The sequence below is a fragment of the Haemaphysalis longicornis genome, unplaced genomic scaffold (genome assembly GCF_048455015.1).
Source record: "Haemaphysalis longicornis isolate Haplotype H1 unplaced genomic scaffold, Haemaphysalis longicornis Haplotype H1 scaffold_3, whole genome shotgun sequence".
NCBI lineage: Eukaryota > Metazoa > Arthropoda > Arachnida > Ixodida > Ixodidae > Haemaphysalis > Haemaphysalis longicornis.
Window position 1 is genome coordinate 57,099,881 of NW_027526335.1, and position 23,630 is coordinate 57,123,510.

A 23,630-nucleotide genomic window follows, 5' to 3' on the forward strand; every position below is an offset into this window, starting at 1 on the left:
CGGAGCACACTGTAGATGGCGTGGCGAATTTACCCAGCGTTCCCCGCGCGGAGGGCCAGCGGGCGCTTCGGTGGTATGGCTTTGTCGTCTGCTGTAGCAACGGTTGTTTTGGGCCAGTTTTGGCGCAGCTTCACATCAATTGTGCGCTTCCTTCGCACGGCTTGATTAACTTGTTCGACAGCACCTCCAGGGTAAGCCGGACCCGACGGAATTAAGTGGTCGTACTGCAAAGATACGTTAAGGAGTGGTTTGCAGGGCGGGAAAGCAACATGTAGAGACCACATACAGACATCTGGCAGTTAGAGAAACGCTACCTTTTGTGCACTGCTTGCCACGAATGGGACTCCGTTTTCTTAATCGGTGAATACCAATTCGGTTGTGTTTTTGGATTCAGCGGCTGGGGAGGGGGAGGGCGCTTTCTGGCGCGAACCCCAGGTAACGGATGGCAGAATAACTGATTTCACTCTTTGTAGAGCCATGTGTCTGAATTCAAGTGACGTCGGATGGCCCATTGTTGTGGTGTCGTTTACAGCTTTGCTTTCCAACCACCTTCACGGCGTGGACTGGATTTTTCTCCTCTTTCCATCCAGTCGCCCCATTCTCCGGCGCTCGCTTCCCAATTCCAGCTTAGCGGCCTCCAACTTAATCTCGTTGATTTCGCAGGCTCTGCACTCAACGCGTATGCAGCACACAAAGTTTTTACGCTTGCGCGTAAAAATGTTACGTGTTCCGCAAAGTGTAACAAAGCATGGGTAATGGAAGAGATGAAACAAAATTCTTCCTTCTAGGCACGAGTTTACATGTTTAATCTTGGTTGATTGATTGAATAAACTTTTATTAAGCCTGCAGAACTAACGCTGACTTCGAGACGCTAGCGCTCGTCGATTGTGCCTAGATCATCCTCGAGGGGACGGCTGGGCCGTCCCTTTGCGGTCTCCCATCGGGGTCCTCCGGGGCCTGCCTAACCATGGCCTCTCGGACCTGCTGGACGGCCCAGAGTTGGTCTTCTTGGTTGTATGATGCCAGCGTAACTTGGCTATATCCGTCACAATGTGTTAGTCGCAAAATTATGTGCACTATTGTTTGCTTCTGTGTTCTTGTTTGATTTTTCTGTACACTCTCCTGCAATGTCCCAGCAGTATTTGTAAATAAAATAAATAAAAATTTGAGCTAGTTGGATCAGATTAACAGTTAAAGCACAGACAGACAACACACAAGAAGAGGAAAGCACGAGCAGACAGACGATACACAAGCAGACGATACACAACGCAAGCGCTCGTGTTGTCTTCTTCCTGTGTATCGTTTGTCGGCGCTTGAAGTGATAGTAGGGCTTGTTCAACCTTAGGACCTTTTGCTTTGAATACATATTCTGTACTTCAGTCAAATGGCTTGAAATAGTTTCTTTGTGTTTGAATTTTAAAACGCAGCTAGACAACGTGTTCGCTCAAGCTAAGAGAAAAGGTTAAGTGCAGAAAGACACGGAATGCGAAGCAGATGCAGTGGGTGACCACACGAGTAACGGTGTGACTACCGAAAGGCTAGAGAAAAAATGCAAAGGTCGCCTTATGACTAGGGGAAGGGGCGAGATAAAAAAATTACTCCCACCTTCCCTCGCGGGAACCCCTGTGTAGATGCGACGCATAGGGGGTTCCGTTGTTGTTTCCGTTAGGTTGATTCTTCCATCACGTGAAACGTGCCGTGAACCCCCTCCGCGGCTATGACGCAACACAATCAAACACAATCCACTTTAATCCAATCCAATCCAAATCCAATCCAATCCAATCCAATCTAATACAAGCCAAGCCAAGCCAAGCCAAGCCAATTCAATCCAATCCAATGCCCCTCGCGAGAGAGAGTTCGCTATCGGAGAGGAGAGGGGGTGAGCGGCGGAGAGCGTAGCTCGCGCGGCGAGGAGAATGGGGGAGGGGTGTGGACGGACAACGACGACGCCGTATGGAGGGACAAGGCGAGTGAATGAGATGCCGTCGCATCTAAAAAAGAAAACTGGTGCAGGGGCTTAATCCTGGTCACGCAAAATATGTTTTTAGCGTAAATCACTGCGAGACTTATATATGTCCTTCCTACATCCTGAAGTGCAGATCCAGAGGATGGTGACGCAATCAGTACGAACTGTTAAATTCGACGCATAGTACGAAATTTCCCACGAGAAAGTTTAAATTATTGCGAATAGGTGTCTAAAAATTCATCTTAATATTTATCAGCTTAAAGGAGCCATGAAGAGAAAACACAAGTTTGGTTCATTCGAAAGATTGCCTCGTTAGAACCATAACGACACCACTTATAACGCAAAATTCGCTCAAATAAGCTACATAATTAGGAAAAAAGGAAATGACCATGCGACCCACCAGCTCATTTTCCGCAACAGAACCTATGATGTCACTCGAGAATGCTCTGCGATTAGCGGAGGCCGGCAAAAGCAAACGCATGTTAGGCAGGGCTTACAGTTTGCATAGCGAGCTAAATGCCCGTAAAACATACTGCACATTCTTTTTACGACAAAGAACGGTGGAGTAAACCGTTGAAGTTCCGAACGAACACGCAAGCGTGTGCGCCGATGAGTACGAAACTACCGCCGGCCGAGCTCGACATCTCGCCGTCGCACAGACGAATTTTCGGTTCGAGGCTCTTAGGGGCCAACGAACCGTTCCAGCACGTACAGCCGCGACCTTGCTTGGTATCTTAATCCCTTGACAGGAGGTTGGCCGCCATATCGCCAACCAGCAAAGGTAAAAATAGAAACGAGGGGAGTAAGGAACAGCAAGAAGCGACGAGATAGTGCCAGTCGTCGCAGAAGTTTCGAATGGTGTTGGCTTGCTGCTGTCGTTACGAGCTCCTTTCCAGTTTACAACCACTGAAAACTTCAGTTTGTTCGAGTAATTTACAATGAAATTTCGTTGCTGCGTTTTGAAATACCCATGTAGTACGGGCAAATCGTCGAGGGAGTGCGACATCCCCGCCGGTGAGGAGATCTCCTTTCATGTGCTGCCCAACGACGAACCTCGGCGAAGCAAGTGGCTACGTTTTGTGAACTTTGCAAACGGAGGAGAAAGGAAGGAAGTACGAGTGTGCTCACTTCATTTCCGAGGAAGTGATTACGGCAGGGACCCTTACGTTAGCTCACTCCTGGGACATGCTGGCGCTCGTCGCCGACTTCGTCAAATCGCTCTGACCTTGGGGGGAAAAATGCCGTAAACACCGCGCATTGACGCTCGTATCTTTCTGGTCGAAGCAGAGAGCTCGCGCGAACGGCTTTCCATACACGACACCGGCCAACTGGCATAAGCGATACTGCTACTGAAATTGAACTATTATTAACCGTAATAAAAATACGGCACATACGTACCAGTCTGTATTCGTCCGTCGCGACGGGGCTGACGAGGCAGCGGTGCCGACGGCAGGGCGTTCGTCTGTTGTGGCTATCGCAGAATGGTCGCTTTCCCGTCCACCGCGTATCCCACAACTCTTGCCGCTCGTGCACTTAGAAGCATTGAGCGTTCAAGTGGTGTGAGGTTGTTAAATGCAAGCCCGAGCTCCTCGGCGAGAGTTTTGTTCTCCGGATCAGGCGATTCCATGACTAGGGCTACGGGTGCACTAGGTTTTACTAGTATTTTTAAAATGGCCGCCGTCCCGGTCGACTCCCGCGTGTGGGTGCTATATGGAGTCGACATACTAAGTATCTGTTTCATGGACCGGCTCGTATGACGCCATTGTTTACGTCATGGAATGTGCAATTTTAACGGGAGATTTAAAATTTTGGCTTAAATTGCCTTATTTCTCAGTGAATAAAGCATCGTTTGCTTCCGGGAAAGCGCTTGGGGTACTATGAAACACCTAATCTTTCTAATAAAACAAACTTTTGTTTTCTCTTCATGGCTCCTTTAAGATTCGCGTTGATGCAAATTATCTCCCGTAAGCATTTGCGTCGCTTCGGGTTTCACTCTTTCCTACCGTCGGTTGCATGACTTTTATCGTGCAGGTCCGCCGCGTCGACAGTTTGTGCGACAAAAACAAACGCAGACAACTACTTTTTTAAGCAACCACGTGGGCCCCCTGTTATAATATATTAGAGCCCATTATCACCACCAATATAGTGGTGATAAGTGCCAGAAACTGGTCCGCATTAAAAGAAAATAAGGACATAACCAAAGGTGTGTACTTTACGCCGAAGGATAAGCGTACTAGCAGCATGGCTGAGGGACTGAGTTTCCGAAGGCGGAACACGCAGCTGCTTGGGCGGTCGCTATTCAGGCGCGTTCATTGGAATCTCAAGAATAATAACAGCACGCGTGACCCATCTGCCTATTTTGATGGGTTATAAAAAACGATGTTAGCGCGCTTGTTGCGGCTCGCCGAGCGTGCGTTCTTGCAGCGGCCACAAAACAGCGAACAAATTGATACCACCGCATATGCACTATCTTATTGGCATTTGAAAGCAATAGAATTCGCGCCGAAGCTAATAAACCTCATCTTGTAAACACTGAGCCTTTGTAGCTTCACAGAGATGTAAAAACATTGGGAACGTTACATGACTATTTCGCATGGCTACTCCTTTTAAAAAAGACAAAGAATAATGCGCTCTCAAACCGTGTAGACCGCATTGTGTTTCGTAAAGGATTCGGTGTCTATATGACAGCAAATGCATAAGAATTATTATTATAGTGAAGAAAACCAATAGCTAATCGAAGATTTCCTCACACTCGGTAGATTAGCGAGAACTCAATCTAGCAAAATAAAAGAACAATACTGAATAGACTGGTACACAAAATGCGAAATTGGATCATTTTATTGCTGTACGCGTAAAATTTCAGGTGTTAATAAACTTAAGCGGGATTCTTAAATAAGCAGGGCTAGCAGAAAAGGGGTCTGGCTTGGGGCATCTTTTGAGTTTGAGATAGTTGGCTTTCGTACAACGCGAGTATGGAACTTTTCAATGGTCTTTTTTAGAGTGGCCGAAGTGAGTAACGAGATTTAAGTCAAAATTCTGCAGCGGTAGCTATAAGCACTTAAAACTCTGCGATGTTACCTGACCATGACACTTGATAGCCGCAGCGATGCGTACTAAAAGGGCGTTGGTGACATTTGTCTGTGCCTGCAGTTCGGGTCAAACTCTGTTAAGGCTGCTCGTAATCGTACTCCTGCGTTTACGTTGTATGTTTACGTTTACTGGGTTTACGTTGTATATCGCTTCTGTCAGTGTTAGTGGGTTTTTGCGGGCTCGTGTTCTTCATCCTTTCTCATTCTCATACTGAATAGCAATCCAAGATCGCTGCTATACTGTTCTCGTTGTGCCATTAAAGATTCTCTCTCTCTCTCTCTCTCTCTCTCTCTCTGAAACTTGTAATCACAAATCACTGTGAATGAAATTTACGTCAGAGCGTGCGGCTTATTGCCCGGCCTTTTTTTTTTATACGATAAACTTTCTCGGGCTACTTAAACCCGAAAATTTTGGTCTGTCTGTCTGTCTGTCTGTCTGTCTGTCTGTCTGTCTGTCTGTCTGTCTGTCTGTCTGTCTGTCTGTCTGTCTGTCTGTCTGTCTGTTTGTCTGTCTGTCTGTCTGTCTGTGTGGAAATATATTTCCAAGCTGCTGAATCTGGTACCACACTTCACACTCGTAAGCATTATTGAGCAAAAAGCAACCATTCGGCATATTTAGGCAAAACGCCAACACATAACTGCAACTAGCAGTGTAGTTATAATTAAAAACATGTCTGCGCTATTTTTTCAATAGCAAAAAAAACGCATTGAAGGCAAAGTTTTGGCCTCAAATGCACAAGGGGTTCGCACGCAAGTCCGGACCTCGAGGAAGCATTTCAAGTCCAACAGAACGAAAGCGTTCAACAGATGGCGCGGTGCCAGTGCGAAAGCAGGAAAATTGAATTGACTTGACCGAACCTCCACCGTGTTTTATTGTGGAAGCAGCGAGACGGAGATGACAGAGCGTGAGAGATGGGCGGGGAGAGAAGAGAGTAATTTACGTGTCAGGGGTGGCAGGAGACTATCATCTTTCGACGACCTTTGCTGATACGTAGCGTTTTTTTTTAAAGCAAAGCTTTCTACCTCTACCAGCTAACGGTTCTTTTGCGGCGTGCGGGACAATAAACTCCCAACGCGGCGGAAGCGGCGACGGGAGGGGGCTGGGGGGCGGAGGGTTTCACTCTCGGAGCACACTGCAGATGGCGCGGCGAATTTACGCAGCGTACGCAGCGTTCCCGCGCCTGCTCCACGGCGGGTGCGTCAGCGGTACGGCGTTGTTGTCGGCTTTAGCGACGGTTGTTTTGGGCCTGTTTTGGCGCAGCTTCACGTCCATTGCGCGCTTCCTCCGCACGGCTTGATTAACTTGTTAGACAGCACCTCCTGAGTAACCCGCACCCGACGGAGTCGTATGGCAGAGATATGTTAAGGAATGGTTTGCAGAACGGGAAAACAAAGGTGGAGACCACGTACAGACATCTCGCCGCTAAGCAAACCATACCTTTTGCGCACTGCTTGCCACGAATGGGACTCCGTTTTCTAAATTGGTGAATACCAAGTCGGTTGTGTTTTAACAAGCATTACAAAAGGCTAAATGAGCAACTGGTTCTGATAAGTAGCGATTATAAAAGTTCCCTCAGCTTTCTCGCAGTTTTCAAACTTGCTAAACTAACTAGTTTAAATCTGTAGAAATGGGAATCACTAAGCTCAGATGCCGGGATAGAGCGGCGGCGTCGCCGCTCTAGCCTGGCCGTGGCCGACGCTGCGGCGTTCGGGACACCGCCCCCGGGGATTCCAGGTAACGGCTGGCAGAATCTCTGGTTTCCCTCTTGGTAGAGCCACGTGGGCGAATTCAAGTGACGACGCATGGGCAAGTCTTGTAGGTGTGGTTTAAAGCTTTGCTTTCCAACCACTTTCACAGCGTGGATTAGATTCCCTGTGACGAACTCTTATATGCAACGAATTCTCAACGATGAATAACCGTATGCCACCTATTTCAGTATTAATATTCGGCATATGGCCAACGGCCCAACCCTCAACTGACATGGCCTTTCCGGGCACTGCGTATTTTGCCTTGGCGGCATGCAGGAAGCAACATAATCTCTCCATTCCCGTGAAGCTTATCCTTTACGGTGTTCTGTGCCCTCGGCGCTTCTTTTCACCGTACTTACTGGGGCCTGTTTAATAATTTCCGAGCCTCAAGTTTCTCGTCCGATGTGTTTATATTGAGTACCTGTGTTCAAAATTACTTGCACTGGAAGTGACATGTGCTTCCTTCTCTCTCAGAATGTACCGCTTCTATGTTTGCCCAGATACGAACATCAACTTCTATTACCTTTTCAATCTTTTAAATGCAGAGCATTTCAGTAACTCACGATGTCACCCGCGTTGGCGTCCGTGGTCCGCACCGTCGTTGTCGCTACTATATAAAAAAAAATTACAATCCGTCGCCAGGTTTCGATCCCTCGACCCTGCGGGCGGGACGCAATGTACGCAACTCTCTACCCACTGCGCCACAAAGCCGACACAGAATGGAAGGCTACGGACACGCCTTATATCCTTGACTCATTCAAATTACTGCTGATGAGCGCTCTCTCGTCAGCCGTTGCCACAAGTGCAACAACATTAACGTAACGCAAACTACTTAACGTCGTGCGCCCCCGAAAATGCTCTGCATTTGATCGTGCCCCTCGCGAGGGGGATGTTCACGCTACCTCTTGCAAAGACCGAGTACAACCACCGAGAACAAGGTCCCACGAGTGGCGCGCGCGCCATGGACTGGTGGCGCCATCTGTCAGATGCGACGCGAACTACTATCAAGGCAGTGCGAAAAACGAACGCGCGAAATTTCTACCCTTTTAAAGGAGCGCACTCTCTATCACTGACGCCACGTTCCTCTGGTACAGTCTCGTGGATGGGAACAATGCACTCGAACAAAGCTGCTGCTCCGCGCACAGTGCGCGGCGGTGCGGAGATTTTTTGTTATCACCCATATTTAATGCGTGGTTCAAGCTTGCACGGTTTTTACCTGAATTGGGGATCATTTTGTGTATTCTCTAGCTGAACCCTTCCTCTTGAGTTCTTTTTCTTTCTTCTTATTGCCTGACCCTCCGGCCTCTTACGGCTGATAACAAGCCCTTCATCTTCAGGAGCGCAGTTCCCAATTGTCCTCGTCCATTCAGCCTAGCGATGTCTTCGTCGAAGCTCTCTTCACTGCACTGAGGGTTCTTGTGAGGCGAAGCTACCTTCGTCTGCGAGGAGAAGCGGGGCCCGTAAAATTCTCTTTGCATGACCAGCCAAGAAATGGTTATGACTGGGAAGCAGAAAGGGATGTGGGTAGGGTTAAGACGTAGAGAGGTGGAACGTTATTCGAACGCAGCTGTGGAGGACCTGAAGAAATCGAACAAAAACCCTAACCACGACTGCTTCCCGCTGGATGGCTGCAAAATGCAAAAGTCAATGCAATATCATGTGCGGCTGATCATTCGTTTTCTCGTCGTGTCGGATGTTCGAGATATTTACTAGGAGCTTTCCAACTGTCTGGACAAGCACTACCCGATGGCTCCACATAGCGTCACTTCGATGCCGTTCGCTCTGAAGCTCTTTCTTTTAGTCATGGACCTTTCTTAGAATTAATATAGTTAAATTACGAAGTTTGCTATTTATTAGGGACGAAGCACCTTAGGACGTCGCTTTTTCCGTGGCTTGTCCCTTGGCGTCCATGTACGCAGTGTTGCGCGCATGAGTGAGGAGCATTGGATTGGATTGGATTCGTTTGGATTGGATTTGGATTGGATTTGATTGAATTGAATTGAATTGTGTTGTATTGGATTGGATTGGATTGGATTGGAATTGTATATACTGTACACACGCGTTGTCACTCATTTACATGCGCGAGTGGGCAATGCCACGGGTGATTTGCGGTAAGAACGATCCCCAGTGCTTCGCCCACTCGTCACGATTCACTTAGTGGAGATGCGTGATTTTTTTTGGGGGGGGGGGGGAAGGGGGGGGGGCATGACCCATGCTCTCCATAATTTCCACGTGTTGTGAAATATTTGTCGTTACTATTTTGTAGCCGACATTACACGCATGTTCTGTGTTCATTCAATGGTCCCGCCTTCCCTAATAAATCGCGACATGCGAAGCGAGGGCCTCGGTTGTGGCAGTCTTGACCTTAGTATCAGTCGACTACTCCTGGCACTGCGTAATCGCTCGAGTCGCAGTAGCGGTGGGCAAAAAGAATGTCGCCTTCAACGCGAAGTTGTCGGAATGGCGTTGGTTACCATCCCTAACGCAGAGCGCACTTATATGCACATAAACGCGCGAGTTTACACGCGTAAGCATGTGCGTGTGAGTGTGCGTGGGCATGTGCGTGTGGGCATGTGCGTGTGGGTATGCTGTCTTCGCATTATTTATATCTTTTTTATATAATAATGGAACTTTTGTGTAATATGTGTTTCTGACGATTATTTTCATCATGCTAATTTATTTTGTCACTGTAACTTTTCAACCGCTAGCATATCTCTCGCAAACCCCCACTAATCGTCGTCCCGTAGTATCTTAGAATAAAGTATAGACACCGGACTATACAATACGTAGGTTTTTGCAGCTGGTTTGTTTAGTCATGAGCATTTGTTCCGGAAGAGACCAACGACTTTGGTGCCCACAAAATTTTATCGCTTTCTCATATATTTTCGAAATTGAGGGTTGGACGGAAGCCCGTCTGGTCAGGAAAACACTTGACAATAAATACTGGCACCGACAAAGAATGTTTAAAATCCAAAAATGACGTTTCGGCTCATGTACGGGTGCCTTGTTAAACTTGGTTTTAGCTCCCGTACGGGTGCCTTGTTCACAAAGATTGAAAACAAGGCAGCCGTACGGGAGCCGAAACGTCTATTTTGGATTTTAAACATTCTTGGTCGGTGCCAGTTTTTATTGCCTCATATATTTTTCTTTTGGTGTTATTTTCTTTGGGTATTACAGGACGTTCTACGAGACACTTGACAGTTTATGTGCAACTTGTGTTGAACGTATTCTCTTCTAGATCTTCGTGTGACGCTGACCTGCAGATCCCTGCGAAGTTTTTCTTCTTCAGAGGCAACCATTATCCAGCAAAGCAATAAATCCAACTTCTGTAGCCGCCATCTGAAAACACACTTCGGCTGGCCCGTGAAGAACAAAAATTGAGCCGTGTCTGTTGGGACCCAAACAACAACAGTGGGAATTTTCGCAAGCCAATACTGCTATTTCGCATAAGTGCATTCGACAAAGCGAGTTTTTCTGTGTCAAAATAAAAAAAAAGAGGTTAGCGTTGCCAAGAAGCGAAGCTTCCCTGATCGCTTATGCAAGACGTTTCAATGAAATAGATGCATGCATGTATAGTGACGCTTTATGGGCACCTTACTTATTCGGATACACAGCCGTATTCGGTCGAAGATAGGGCGCGAGATATTCTGCCACTTCTGGCATTATTTATCGGGCTTGCATTTTTCATGAAGGGCGATCCGGCCCAGCGAGTGAGCACGGGCACACCTCTCAAAGCCTGCCCCAAGTGTCTTCTGCTGAAAAAAAAAAAAAAAACACGCGCAGGGGGGTTTCCGCATCTTTGACGTGGGGGGATTTAAGTTCCAATCCAACGATCAATTCAAAACCGAATATTGTAGTGCCTGGTAACGAAATAACTAGCAGAATTTAAAACGTGGCCAATAAACCAACAGCGTTAAGCCTTCGAACCATTTTACCTGCAAAAAAAAAAAAAAAAAAGACAGGGACCTAGAAAGAAGCAAACAGGACAATCGCTAGACTTGCTTCTTTCAAGGTCCCTGTCTTTTTTCGCTGGTAAAATGGTTCTAAGTCAATACCAAATAGCCCAAATTTCAGCCTTAAAAGTTCAGTTAAATGTTTTTCCTTCACATGAACACTGCTGCCTCATGGGCCTGCACGAAGAAGTGGGACGATTTGGCTGAAATTATTGTAGTTGTCGCATTACATAATCTCCGACAGTTAAGTAATACACAGTGCAATCACGAAGGATGAGCCGAAACAATATTTGTTCAGTATACTGCACAAAAGGCCAACGAGGTTCCCTAAAAATTTGTGTAATGGACAGTATGGCTATAACCTTGCAATGGACACAATCTTGCCACAAAACATATCTTTATCGCGGTATTAACGCTTTCCAATGAATCTCAATGACCTGTCAAAATATTTGCAAATTGGTCTCCATCTACAACTACGCAAGCGGGGTACCCGACTTTTTCACACCATGGGTCGGATGCGACAGTACAGGCTGATCCGGAGAGTGGTCCGACCTGGTCCGAACCAAAATGTTGTGAAATGTGTGATGACACTTCCGCAAGAGATAAATCGGCCGTGCCTTTACTCGATGCTTCTACTGTACCCTGTCCGGCTACAATGGGTTCACAGTTATCGCATAGCTAAAATTCGTGAAAGTGCTACGGGACCGACGCGTCATTACTGGTCCAACGAAAACCCCACTGGTCTGGTTTCGAAATTGTCCGGCCAACAATTTGGCATTCCGTGCTGCTATTTCTGCGAATTTTTTTTTCCTGAAGTTTTAGCAAACGAATTAATAATGAAAAGCAGCACTGAATCAGATTTTTTGTAACGTTGCCCACGAATGTTCAGCCGGTGTACACCAGAATAGTTAAGGTCACTATTTAGACATCCCTGGCAAAGCGAGTTGTGGGAGGAATTGGTAGACAGGGGTTGGCGCGTGTTACCAGACCGCGAAAGTACTGTTAGTTTTAGAATATCAGTGCGTGTGCTCGAAGCCTAATATGGCAACAGGCAGCTGTGGAGATTTTCTCTACAGCCGACGCGAATTAAACAGTAACTTGTTCATGTGGAACTGAATAATGTAAAGTGATCTTAGTTGTGTCATATGCAGTTGTTTGGCGGGCTTGGCAGCGGTTTCTGGACATTATCGTATATCCTCGTTTTGTCATGACACTCTCATATACCCTAATTTAAAAGAATAACTGAACTGGTATAGCACCAAGAAAGCCGATTTGGCTATATTTTTCACCTCTGTGCAAATGAGTGTTGGAATTTCAGCAAAAAGAAAATATTTTATTATTAATTTTTCTCACAATACTATTGTTGGTCTGGAAAGTTATTAGTAAGAAATAAACAGATACATAGTGTCAAAATAACGCAATAGTATTTGTTACAGAACCATTTTTTCTCACCGACTTTCAAAATATCTGAAACAGCAACGTAATAAGGATTTCGTTATATCAGCGTGTTTAACGAATTCTGATTATGTAATAATATTGTCGCCATCGGAAGAGTGGAAACGTTTGTACGGGATCCAGTGCACACATCTAGTTTTGCGCAGGGGAACAAGGACTAAAACAGATTTGCTTAGCTCCATTTCTTACATTTATATGAAGTGCAGCAACACATGCGTATTTTCCGTCTCAAAACATACTAAGCAAATAGCCGTGTTGAGATTTGTATAATTCACCTAGACGTTTTATGCACACTTTTTTTTTATAAAGTGAAACAAACGCAGGAAGTTTCGACCATAGTGCTTTTATTCCATTCATGCGGGTGTCACCACTATTTCTTGGTCAGCCGCTCTTGCACAGTTTTATCTATTCAATCCATTTATAGAGCTTTGTAGTCTGGCCACACTTGGTGGTACCCGAGGAAAGAGGTTCTTCGGACAATTCAGTTGTCGAAAATTTCCGGCCGGGATGGACCAGCCTTCTTATTTAGCCCAGTGCATCGACCAGGTTTCCTGAAACAGCCTATAAGGCTCGTGTGTCAACATGAATGTTGTACAACTGTAATAAATGCCATATAAATGACTGAATACCAGTTGTCGGAGGTCTTACCAGTATTCCGAGTAGAGCAATGGTGTCGGACTTCGTCAGCCGGTGCTCGTCATGACTGCGCAAATTTCTGGAATGTGGCCGCTCGCCTAAACTAATTTTTTTGATGGCCGATGAAAATGCATCGTTTTTAATCACAAATGTTTTGAGGCTACTTGCCCAGCTCTCTTGTTTTACGCGGAACGCAGCGACTCGTTCTATGTCGGTTGACAGTCTGAAAAAAAGAGGGTCTAATGCATCTTTGTTCTTAGTGCGCAAACGCGCCTCATTCGGTTCATCTGCGTCACTAAGGGGCCCCTAATGATTCTTGCTTGTTCTCTTCAACGTTCGTGTATCAAGCTGTTTTCTTCCTGCGCTTATCGCCCTTTCCCCCAATCGGCGTGGTACCGCCCGCCCCGTTGCTGATCGCGGAGGACCTTTACATACATACGCACAAGCAGCCGCGAGCCGAGCCACGCTCGAGACCTTCACCGCGCTCCGTTATTGCGCAGGCGCGGCACATGTTGAAATCACGCGTCCTCTTTTTTTCTTCGCTGCACTACCATTCGTCATTCCCCGCTTGGCGCTCGCGCTGTAATATAGTTTGTTCTCCCGCGTTAGTTTCTCGTGTAGAGGCTTCAGAGTGCACGCACAGATTGCTTGTGGTCGACCCTCCTCGTGCTTTCGCACTAAAAATGCTTGCTTCTCCTGGCAGGTTTCGAACAATGAACCTTTTGGTAGTCAAGATCGTAACGTTGTGCTTCGTAAGCGGGATACTTACCCTAAACGAATAGCCGGAAATGATGGCTGCGCGTTGCTGTGGGCGCCGCTGCTGCTAGGACGCTATTCATGGTGGGGAATGAGCGCGCTATTTTAAATTTCTCCAATGAAGTTGGCGCGGCGCTGCTGTAGACACGTTGCTGTTAGGTGGTGTCTGCGCCTAGTGCTTTGCTTTGGGAGCCGTGGTGGCTAGGAGGCACTAGATGGTGGGGGATGAGCGGTTTATGGGTGGGATTGGATTGTCGTAGCAGGTAACACGATACCGCAGAGAAGCTGTAAGTTATCAACAGTTTAGGCCGCATGATGTGCTATCGATTGACATGTGTTGGATGCTTCACATATGCAATGGAATTGCGCAGCTGCTGTTTGCCCTTAATTTTCCTGTCGTCATGCACGAAAGTTTTGTTTTCAAACAATGCTACACCACAGCCATTTTACCCAGCTAACCTGCACACTTGAACATCTGCTCTTATTTCTATCTGACGCCTTGGGCCTACCTTTTACTCTAACCGTGCTTTTACGTAACAGCCTCCGAAGTGCATGACGAGCACAATTTGCACACCGAATGGCATGAATGCCTTCCCGAAATAATGGGGCTAAACGCAACAAAAGAAAACTGCCATGTGAAAAACCGGCTTTGCAATCCTTACATCTTTTTAGCTACTACTTTTACTGAGTCGTGCCTGCTGCGCGCTATTATTCATCTCGAACCTCGAATAATTGTACGTAATTTTAACTTGTGCTGATTACTACCCAGCAGCGTGGCGGCTCTTTCCCTTTTCATCCTCGTCGTTGCCAACGTGCCGCAACTTACGGAGTCCCCATCGTCATTCTTGTTTTGTTATTAATCCCGTCAGAATGTATACTCACCTTCAAGGACCTACCTTTACACTATTTCACTTACCTTGTACACTTATCTCAAAGACTTACCCCCCCACCTGCCCACTGCATACTACTCGACCAAGTATTACTGCTCACGCTGGCACTAAGCGCCGATCATCGCGAGCCATTCTGAACCCAATAGTCAGTCAGCGCAGAGGGCCGCTTATTGGCAGCCGGGCTCTTAAATTGGCTAGTCTTAGTAGGCCGAAACATACTAAACTAGCGTGCGCAACGCCTCCGGTCTCCTTACAGGAGTTACCATCAACATTAATTCACCGCCAACTGAAAAAAAATGTCATAGTTAATGCTATTTAATGAGGGTGGAGTCCAAATACTTTTTTTTGCCATGAAGTTTATAAAAAAACCTGATATTGTATAGACCCCGATACCAGCGAGTGCTGGCCGCTTGTCGCCGTGCTTCCACGGCGGCTAAGGGGACGGACACCTATGCGTGGTTAAAAGGAATGATTCTGGCCCTTTCATTGAGCGGCCGTGTGCTGGCTTTCTCTCGCTTTTTTTTTTCGTCATACCGCTCATTACATGGCCACGAGTGTAATCAACCAACATACAGGACACGCACAAGACATGCGGTCTAGTGGGGTACTCGGAAACTCCGGGGAGGCGCAGTACTGTCCATTTCCTGGTCAAACATACGAGCACGGTAGCATCGCCGCAGTCCAGCCGTATGTCGACGGGCCTGTTAATCGGATAATCGGATCTGTAAGATCTGTAGTAAACAAGGATGGGCTCAGCCAGGCGAGGTCCAGTCGCCAGGCATGCGGTCTCGGAGGGCCACCGTCGCGGAATAAACGTATGGCAGGGCTGTGATGAGCCGCTAGCTTCAGTGAATGTCGCGCGGGGAAATCGCAACTTCTTCCGTGCAAAGCCATTTACGTCGCAGTGCCTCGCTGCATCGTGTCCATCCAAATATATGCAGTGCACTAATATATATTACGAAGTTTGGCGAACGAAAAAAATCTGGCTGTGAAGGTGGTTGGACTGCGAAGCTGTAAACGACACCCACAACGATTACCCATGCGACGCCACCTGAATCCCCTCACGTGGCTCTACAAAGAGTGAAACTAAACTCTGGCAGCCGCTACCTGGCTTTCGCGAGGTGGGCGTCCGCGTAACCAAGTGACAGGGTGACGCAGCAGCAACGGCAGAAAGAAAACGAAGATGAGGGCTCGGCGAAGGGTAAACAGGAGGAGGGCGGCCCGCGCGGATATGGCTCTCTCACTTCCTCCCCCTCACTCTTGTTTCATGCATCGCCGCCGAAGAGCGCCCTTCCCGCCCTCCCTCTCCCCAGACGTTGTTCTGTTCGCGCTAACCCAAACCATATGAACGCCGTTATACTACATCATGCGGTTTGCCCTTCACACGAGGGCTTTGAATCAGCGCACGTGGTAGACCCGCCGCTGTGCTCGTTGAGTACACCGTCTGTGTCCCCGTCTCCTCGCGTGGGCGTAGCTTAGTCGGTCAGACAACGGGCTCTCTCTCCGTTTCTGTATTCGGGTCGGGTCCAGTTTTGATTTCTGGCGGTGGCAGTAATTTCTTTTACTTACCCTGGAAGTTTTCTGCTGACGCGGACACGAAAATATCCTCGGCTGGTAGATGTATACTGCTTCGCAGTAAAATTGAAATCAGCTGAACATCACTTGCCGACTTTGCGACGCTGGTAGGCGGAACACGTAGTAATACTTACGCAGACGGGATCGTCCCACGCTGCATACGATTGAGTCGGAGATGTAGGCTGGTCTCGTCAGCTCAATGCAACTCTCTCTCTCTCTCTCTCTCTCTCTCTCTCTCTCTCTCTCTCTCTCTCTCTCTCTCTCTCTCTCTCTATCTAACACTGTCTCACTCTGCTTTTTCCCTCCCTCCCCGTCTGTCTGTCTGTCTGTCAGCTCAATGCAACTCTCTCTCTATCTATCTATCTATCTATCTATCTATCTATCTATCTATCTATCTATCTATCTATCTATCTATCTATCTATCTATCTATCTATCTATCTATCTATCTATCTATCTATCTATCTATCTATCTATCTATCTATCTATCTATCTATCTATCTATCTATCTATCTAACACTGTCTCACTCTGTTTTTTTCCCTCCCTCCCCGTCTGTCTGTCTGTCTGTCTGTCTGTCTGTCATAGCAGAAGATAATTGCGCACATGTAATGCTCCCGTTCTTTGCTAGTGGCACCATCGAAGAAATAATCGTTAGCAACGCATGTGCAAGCGGGTAATTGCAGCAGTGAGCTCCGCTGACTGTGGCAGTAGAAAACAAGGAATCGACCGGGACGTACCGCTTCGCTGCTTTCAGTGGTGCCTCTTCGGGCAGCGTTAAAGGCACACACATTTTCTTTAAAACTGATCAAACAAGTATATGAAGAGACGAAGTCAGAAAAGCTGCGGAAATAAATTATTTCCAGCTTGTGGCGCAATGTTGTAAGTGTGCATAATTTTCAGAAAAGCCCGCTATCGCTAATGATTTTGGAGAAATATATACTGAAATATAATGACATATAATGAGCGTACTGCTTGTGATTGTCGTGCTATAGATTATTGTAAGCTCGGGGTAATGCGCAGTAAAGTTTCTTGATAAATTATGAACGTAACAAATGGAAACGAACGCCTGTGGGTAGAGTTGGTGTTGTTTGGTGTCAAAAAAGGAGCCAGACACAGAGAAAAAAATTGCCAACCCCAGGACTGGTCCAAGCAGCACGAAAAAAAGACGGGTTTCGAAAGACAAAACCGACCCGAAGTCGGGGTCGGTTTGCCAAACTTACTTCATGTTCTTTCCTTGCAGCTCTGCAAACCAGATACGTGCTCTCAACAGTGCAAGGCCAAGAAGACCGGAGATGTCCAAGTGTCCTCGTACTGCCAGGACAACACGTGTCATTGCAAATTCAGCCGAATAGTGTTCTCGCCAAAGGAGTGAGAAGGTACAATCGTTACGCTGCTGCCATCCAGCGTTCCTCCGTTAGCGCAAGTCAGCAATAAATCCCTTTCCATCTTCTGTACCTGCCCGATGTGCGTCTCTTCTTTCCCTGAAAGAACAAAAAAAAATCGTGAACACTAAACGAAATTCTCCACAACGTTTTGGGTCAAAACTTTCCGCAGCCACTGAAGTGTTCGTCAAAACTTCGCTTGCTCACAGCCTGTCGCAAATCTTTAGCTTGTGCAAGTGATAAAGATAAAATAAATCTGTAAAAATATTTTATCACCTCAACCCAAACGTTCAACTTTTATTTAGGTACCTTTTTGTGAGCATGGAAGGTTACAGACAACATAATTTACAAGTGCAATCCATTCTGTGCTTATTTTCGCAGTAGCGCTCAACAGGTTGGCAACAGGTCTCCAATTCAGTCTCTAAGCGGACCACTGAATTGTTGTTGTCAAGAATGCAGTTACGCCTCTTCGACCTAGTTTGATACTGGATGGGGCAGAAACTTGGCGCTCTACCAAAGACCTGAGAGCAAACTTTTTGTCAGCCCAATGAACCATGGAAAGAAGAAAATTCACAGCATATCCATGGGGTGAATGATGATGAGTGGGCGAAGCTCCTGAGGGGAAATCATCGGTAAAAATGTCCCCGCATTTCCCCGAGGGGAAGAATGTGAAAGTGCGAATGCAGGAGTTGAATTTGCGTGGTTCGGTAATGTTCGCGAAAGATAGATCACACACACACACACACAACTACAAAGAAAGAAAGATGCATTTATTCACAGACACCTATTTGTGTTGTCGTTGTACTTGATTGCTAGAGCGGATCTCAGCTTTGAAATTTCGTGTCAGTACTCCTTTAAGCGGGTGCATTAGCCCTTCTCACGCCCGATTCCTGGCCAATCCCCCACGTGGGTATGTGCCATGTCAGCGGCCAGGCAGCGCGCGCCCATCTCCCCCCGTTGCCAAGGAAGACGAGGAGATTCCTGGCCAATCCCCCACGTGGGTATGTGCCATGTCAGCGGCCAGGCAGCGCGCGCCCATCTCCCCCCGTTGCCAAGGAAGACGAGGAGCGCGCGCACCCGCAGCTGTTGCTATGTGGACGGACGGCGGTCACCGGAATTCAGGGTCGCTTATAAAGTGCATTCGCACTTAAAACCGTGACTCTTCAGTGAAAGTTCGCCCACTACATCTGTGTCCGAACGTAACGTCTAGAAAGTCTCGCTTAAACCGCGCGTCGGCACCTTGGGGCTGAGCTCGCCTGATGCGTTTTGCAGACGCCTCACGAGCTCTCACTGCATCGGGGTCTGCCTGCCGATACGCGCGCTTTCTCACCGCTTCCCGTTCTCTGACGTTTTGGAGATCCTCTTCGCGCCGCAGCCGTGCCGCTTCGCGTACGGCAGGGTCCTCGCGCCGTTGCCGTGACGCTTGGGCCTCTCGTTCTCGAACGCTGGGATCTTGGCGGCGTCGTCGCGCAGCCAGACGACACGCTTCGGCCTCCCGCTCTCGTACGGCAGGATCTTGGCGGCGGCGTCGCGCAGCTTCACGGAGCGCTTCTGCCTCGCGGGCTCGCACATCTGCAGCCTTATCCATCGGGCGACTCCGAGCGCGCGCCAACAGCGAACGGATTTTATTACAACGCTCCCCGCCATCTAGTAAACAATCCAAGAACTAAACTAGAGGTAGCCACGCCATCTAGTAAACAATCCAAGCGCATCTTTTCATCGTATACAAGTACTGCCATCTAGTAAACAATCCAAGAACTAAACTAGAGGTAGCCACGCCATCTAGTAAACAATCCAAGAACTAAACTAGAGGTGGCTACATACATACGTCGAGGATGGACAGACCCACGCCTTAAGGAGCTTCGCCCCTAAAACGGCTGCAGTAGCTCTTAGGGATAGGAAACTGGGGTGGAAGACATCATAGATGACATTGTGAGAAAGAAGTGGGCTTGGGCGGGTTATCTGCGAGGAACTAAATGAAAGGTGAAGGGATAAAAAACCGGTTGAGATAGATCTCGAACGAAGACGGACGTACAGTCGTCCTACGTTTTACCTAGAGCAATGCTTTTCGCATTTACCGTCTTCTTTTTTAGTAGCGTAGGGTAATTTAGTCGCAACTTTGTCACTGCTCTGAAGTTAAGGGTGGCACTCAAGTTCTTCACGCTGGTTTGAACCGTTTTAAGTCACAACGTTCGAGCTATGCCACGCTAAAGTAGAATATGGTGCTCCAGCTAAGCCTGTGGACGTGTGTATAAAGTAATTCCTTGGGACAAGAAGAACTGGCTGCTGTACAACACGTGTAAGCTTTGTATAGACGTTTTTGGTATTGTAACAGCCTTGCTTAGTATACAGCCACTCAGTGTCAACGGGCAGGATATGCTAAGACCATACGATAAAGACGCTAGCCACCCGGTCATGCGCGTACTCTGGAGCCTAGCCTGGTGTTGCATTGCCACAGAGTAGCACATACTTGCATGGGTGTGCTACACAACACTTTCTAGAACTGCTAATGCCCTTAATAATTTCAGCCAGTCAATAAGTTCAATCAATCAATCAATCAATCAATCAATCGATCGATCGATCGATCAATCAATCTTTTATTCGTTTACTATTTACGTGTATTATTAATCACTAGTTAATAGTCATTTATGGGCAACCGATCAATCAAACAATCATGTATGCACATGCACTATAAAGGGATAGATAACCGATTTTGAGTACATTTTCTCTACCTCAAGTGAAACGGCATCCCTTAAAACACCTTAACCCGAAACGGTTTTGATCATAGCGCCCTTGAACCTTTGATATCGCAATTTTCAGTTCTACCAGCCATACGTGGCCCACCAAAAAGAATGTTGGCAACCATGACAGTGACCCGTGCGGCAACATATTTTTAGCCGCACGTGAGGTGAAAAGAGGTATTTAAAAACTCGCCCCCCTCCCCCGCTTAAGACAACAATAATGTACAACCTTTCCTATTCCTTTATGCGGTTTACGAATCACTCATTGAAACTGATGGAGTTGTTTGGACACGAACGGTGATGTCACGTTGAGACACTACATGGCGCCGCCTTTCAGAATTCAGAAATTTTAGTGCAAGATTAAAATTATTTCCGCCTGCTTGTTTATATATTTCTTGCGGTTACCCCTGTACATAAAACGCTGGCTTTCATATCAGCTAGAAATCACGCACTCCACGAAAATCGCTTGTCTGACCCTTGGAATAAATCATTCTTTATGAGTTTGTTATATTTACAAGCAAGCAACTGTTGTCCATTCGTTCGTTAGTGCGCAGCCCTTGGAAGTTTCACCACAAAGCATCTGGGCGCGTGCGCTGTTAAAGCCTGTGCGCGGACTGCGGAGCCGCGTGGTGTAACATTACCAAAAGGTAGCACGTATCCACAGAGGTGCGTTTACAAGCAGAATTTATGCCGAGTGTGACGCACACACGTTAAAGAGAACAAGTAAGATTTATTTCAACCCACTTTATGGCTCAGATGAACCCAGTGAGGCTTGCTTGTGCATCCAGAACGAATGTGCATCCAGAACGAATGTGCATCAAACCATCTGCTGGCTTGTTTTGGGTATTACTTGCTACACTTTCCATATATAAACATGTGCCCCCAAAACAACCACGAAAAGCTAGTCTAAGTGTTCTGGAAACGAAAGCTTTTTTTTAGTGGGACCGAGGACGTCCTGTTAAAAAAACTAATTCACTCCCTCATACAATGGGAAAAACTCGATCTCTGATATCTGGACACACGGCGCATGCGTGAAACGAGGCTTCCATCGGGTCAAAACGGTAACTTGAAAATCGCGAAAGTGGAACGGTTCTAGATGAGGTAATACACGCATCGACCATGAAGAAGATGTCACAACTCATCTCATAAGCCCATGTCTTTTATCTCATAAACCACGTATGGGTGTACATTTAGATCGTTCGTGAATACGTTTACTTAGCGCGCGAAAAGTCGTTGCATGGGTTCGTTCTTCGTTTCCGATTTGGGTCTTTGAAGGTTTGGCGATCAACTGGACACAGTTTCAGCGAAAGTTGGACGCGCCTTTAGCGAAGGTTTTGACACACTTTTGATGCAGTTTTGATGTTAGAAAATTTTCGCACTTGCCTCAACTTCTTTACGGAAGAAATGGTAAATTTTTGTAAGCAGCTGAGTACTTGTTGCAGAGTTTCTTGCCTTTAATGTACATCATCACCATCAACAACAACGACAGCCTATCCAGGTCTACTGAAGGACGAAGGCCTCTCCCATTCACCTCTTGTCCTGCGCTGCCCGAGTCCTTTTTTGTCCTCCGAATTTTTATTTCGTCTCTCCGTCGAGTTAATCGCCTTCCCCTTCTTCTAGAGCCGTCTCTTGGTATCCACTCTGTCACCCCAATCGTCCACCTGTTGTCGCTTCGTCTCAGTGCATGGTCAGCCGAAGTCAATTTCTCTTTCTTAATTTGAACTATGATATCTTCTACTCGAGTTTTGTGCCTGATCCACGATGGTCCTTTCCTGTCCCTAAGTGTTACTCTTATCATTATTCGCTCCATGACCCGCTCGGCCGAGCTTAGTTTGCTTTGCAGTTGTTTCGTAAGGCGCAGAGTTTCCGCTCCATACGTCGTCACCGGCAGCCCTCATTGGTTGTATGCCATTCTTTTAAGGATAGAGGGAGTTTACTCTTCATTATTTGTAGGGCAGTGGAATTGGTAAGCGAATATATCTACTTAGGCCAAGTTGTGACCCATGATCCCAACCATGAGGCAGAGATGATTAGAAGGATAAGAATGGGGTGGAGTGCATTCGGCAGGCATTCTCAGATAATGAATGGCAGCCTACCATTGTCCCTGAAGAAGAAAGTGTATGACAGCTGCATCTTACCGGTACTCACTTACGGGACAGAAACTTGGAGGCTCACTAAGAGGGTTCAACTTAAATTGAGGACGACTCAGTGCGCAATGGAACGGAAGATGATAGGTGTAGCATTAAGGGACAAGGAGAGAGCTGACTGTGTCAGGGAACAAACGCGTGGTAAGGACATATTAGCAGAAATTAAGAAGAAGAAATGGACATGGGCAGGGCATGTAATGCGAAAGCGAAATAAGCGTTGGTCATTAAGGGCAACAGAGTGGATCCCAAGCAAAGGCAAGCGTGGCAGGGGGCGGCAGAAAGTTAGATGGGCAGTTGAGATCAAGAAGTTTGCGAGGATAAATTGGTCGCAGTTAACACAGGACCGGAATAATTGGAGAATGATGGGAGATGCCGTTGCCCTGCAGCGGGCGTAGATAGGCTGGTGGTGGTGGTGGTAGTGGTGATGATGATGACGGTGATTGTGATTATAATGAGTACCATGATTTGTGATGATGATGATGATGATGATGATGATGATGATGATGATAAGGAGGAGGAGGAGGAGGAGGAGGAGGAGGAGGAGGAGGAGGAGGAGGAGGAGGAGGAGGAGGAGGAGGAGGAGGAGGAGGAGGAGGAGGAGGAGGATTTGTAAGTGCTTGCCTAAGGCACACCAGCCCATTCCTTTCCAGCATTGGATTTTTTTTCTCGAGGTTGGAATCCGCTCTGACTATCTGGCGAAGAGAGTTATACTCTTGTACTTGCTTTAGCGTTTCGATACCTGTGTTGAAGAGGGCGCATTCAGTAGGTTTATCATTACCTTCGATTTATTCATATTTATGTTTAGCCCCACAGCAAAACTTTCTGATTGTAGTTCAATTATTTTTTTGCAGTTGTTCTGCAGATTCACTGAGCAAGACGATCATCTGCAAACCCCAAACTATTCAAATATTCTCAGTTAATCCGAAACCCTACGTTTTTCAGTCAAGCTCCCTGAATAGCTCCCCCCCCCCCTTCTGCCAGAGAAGCTATTGAATAGCTCCCCCCCCCCTTCTGCCAGAGAAGCTATGAACAGTTTTGGAGAGTTTACTTGGCTGCAAAAATAACTGAAGAGAACGGCATTCTGGTCTCTCTCACAGTTGCTTTCAAATCACATTTACTCCTTCTTGCGTTTTCTTCTTTTGAGTATTGGTAAGAAAATGCGACGGCGCGACGAATTACACTTTTGTATGACGCGTTCATCGGAGCTGCTATTGTTTCAGATCGAAACTCGCGGATCGACAAAAGATTTTTAGAAAGCGTAAGCTGGAAAACCGAGCGTTTAGAGTTTCGCT

The 23,630-nt window shown here is 47.0% G+C and overlaps 1 protein-coding gene across 1 annotated transcript in view; it reads left to right on the forward strand.

The window, feature by feature from the left end:
• Positions 1–17,440, forward strand: part of LOC144173263 (uncharacterized) — a 59,074-nt gene extending 41,634 nt beyond the window's left edge. The window contains exon 7 of the mRNA XM_077701750.1: positions 17,309–17,440. Coding sequence (XP_077557876.1) covers positions 17,309–17,440 — 132 coding nt within the window. The remainder of the gene's footprint in view (positions 1–17,308) is intronic.
• The last annotated feature ends 6,190 nt before the right edge of the window (positions 17,441–23,630 follow it).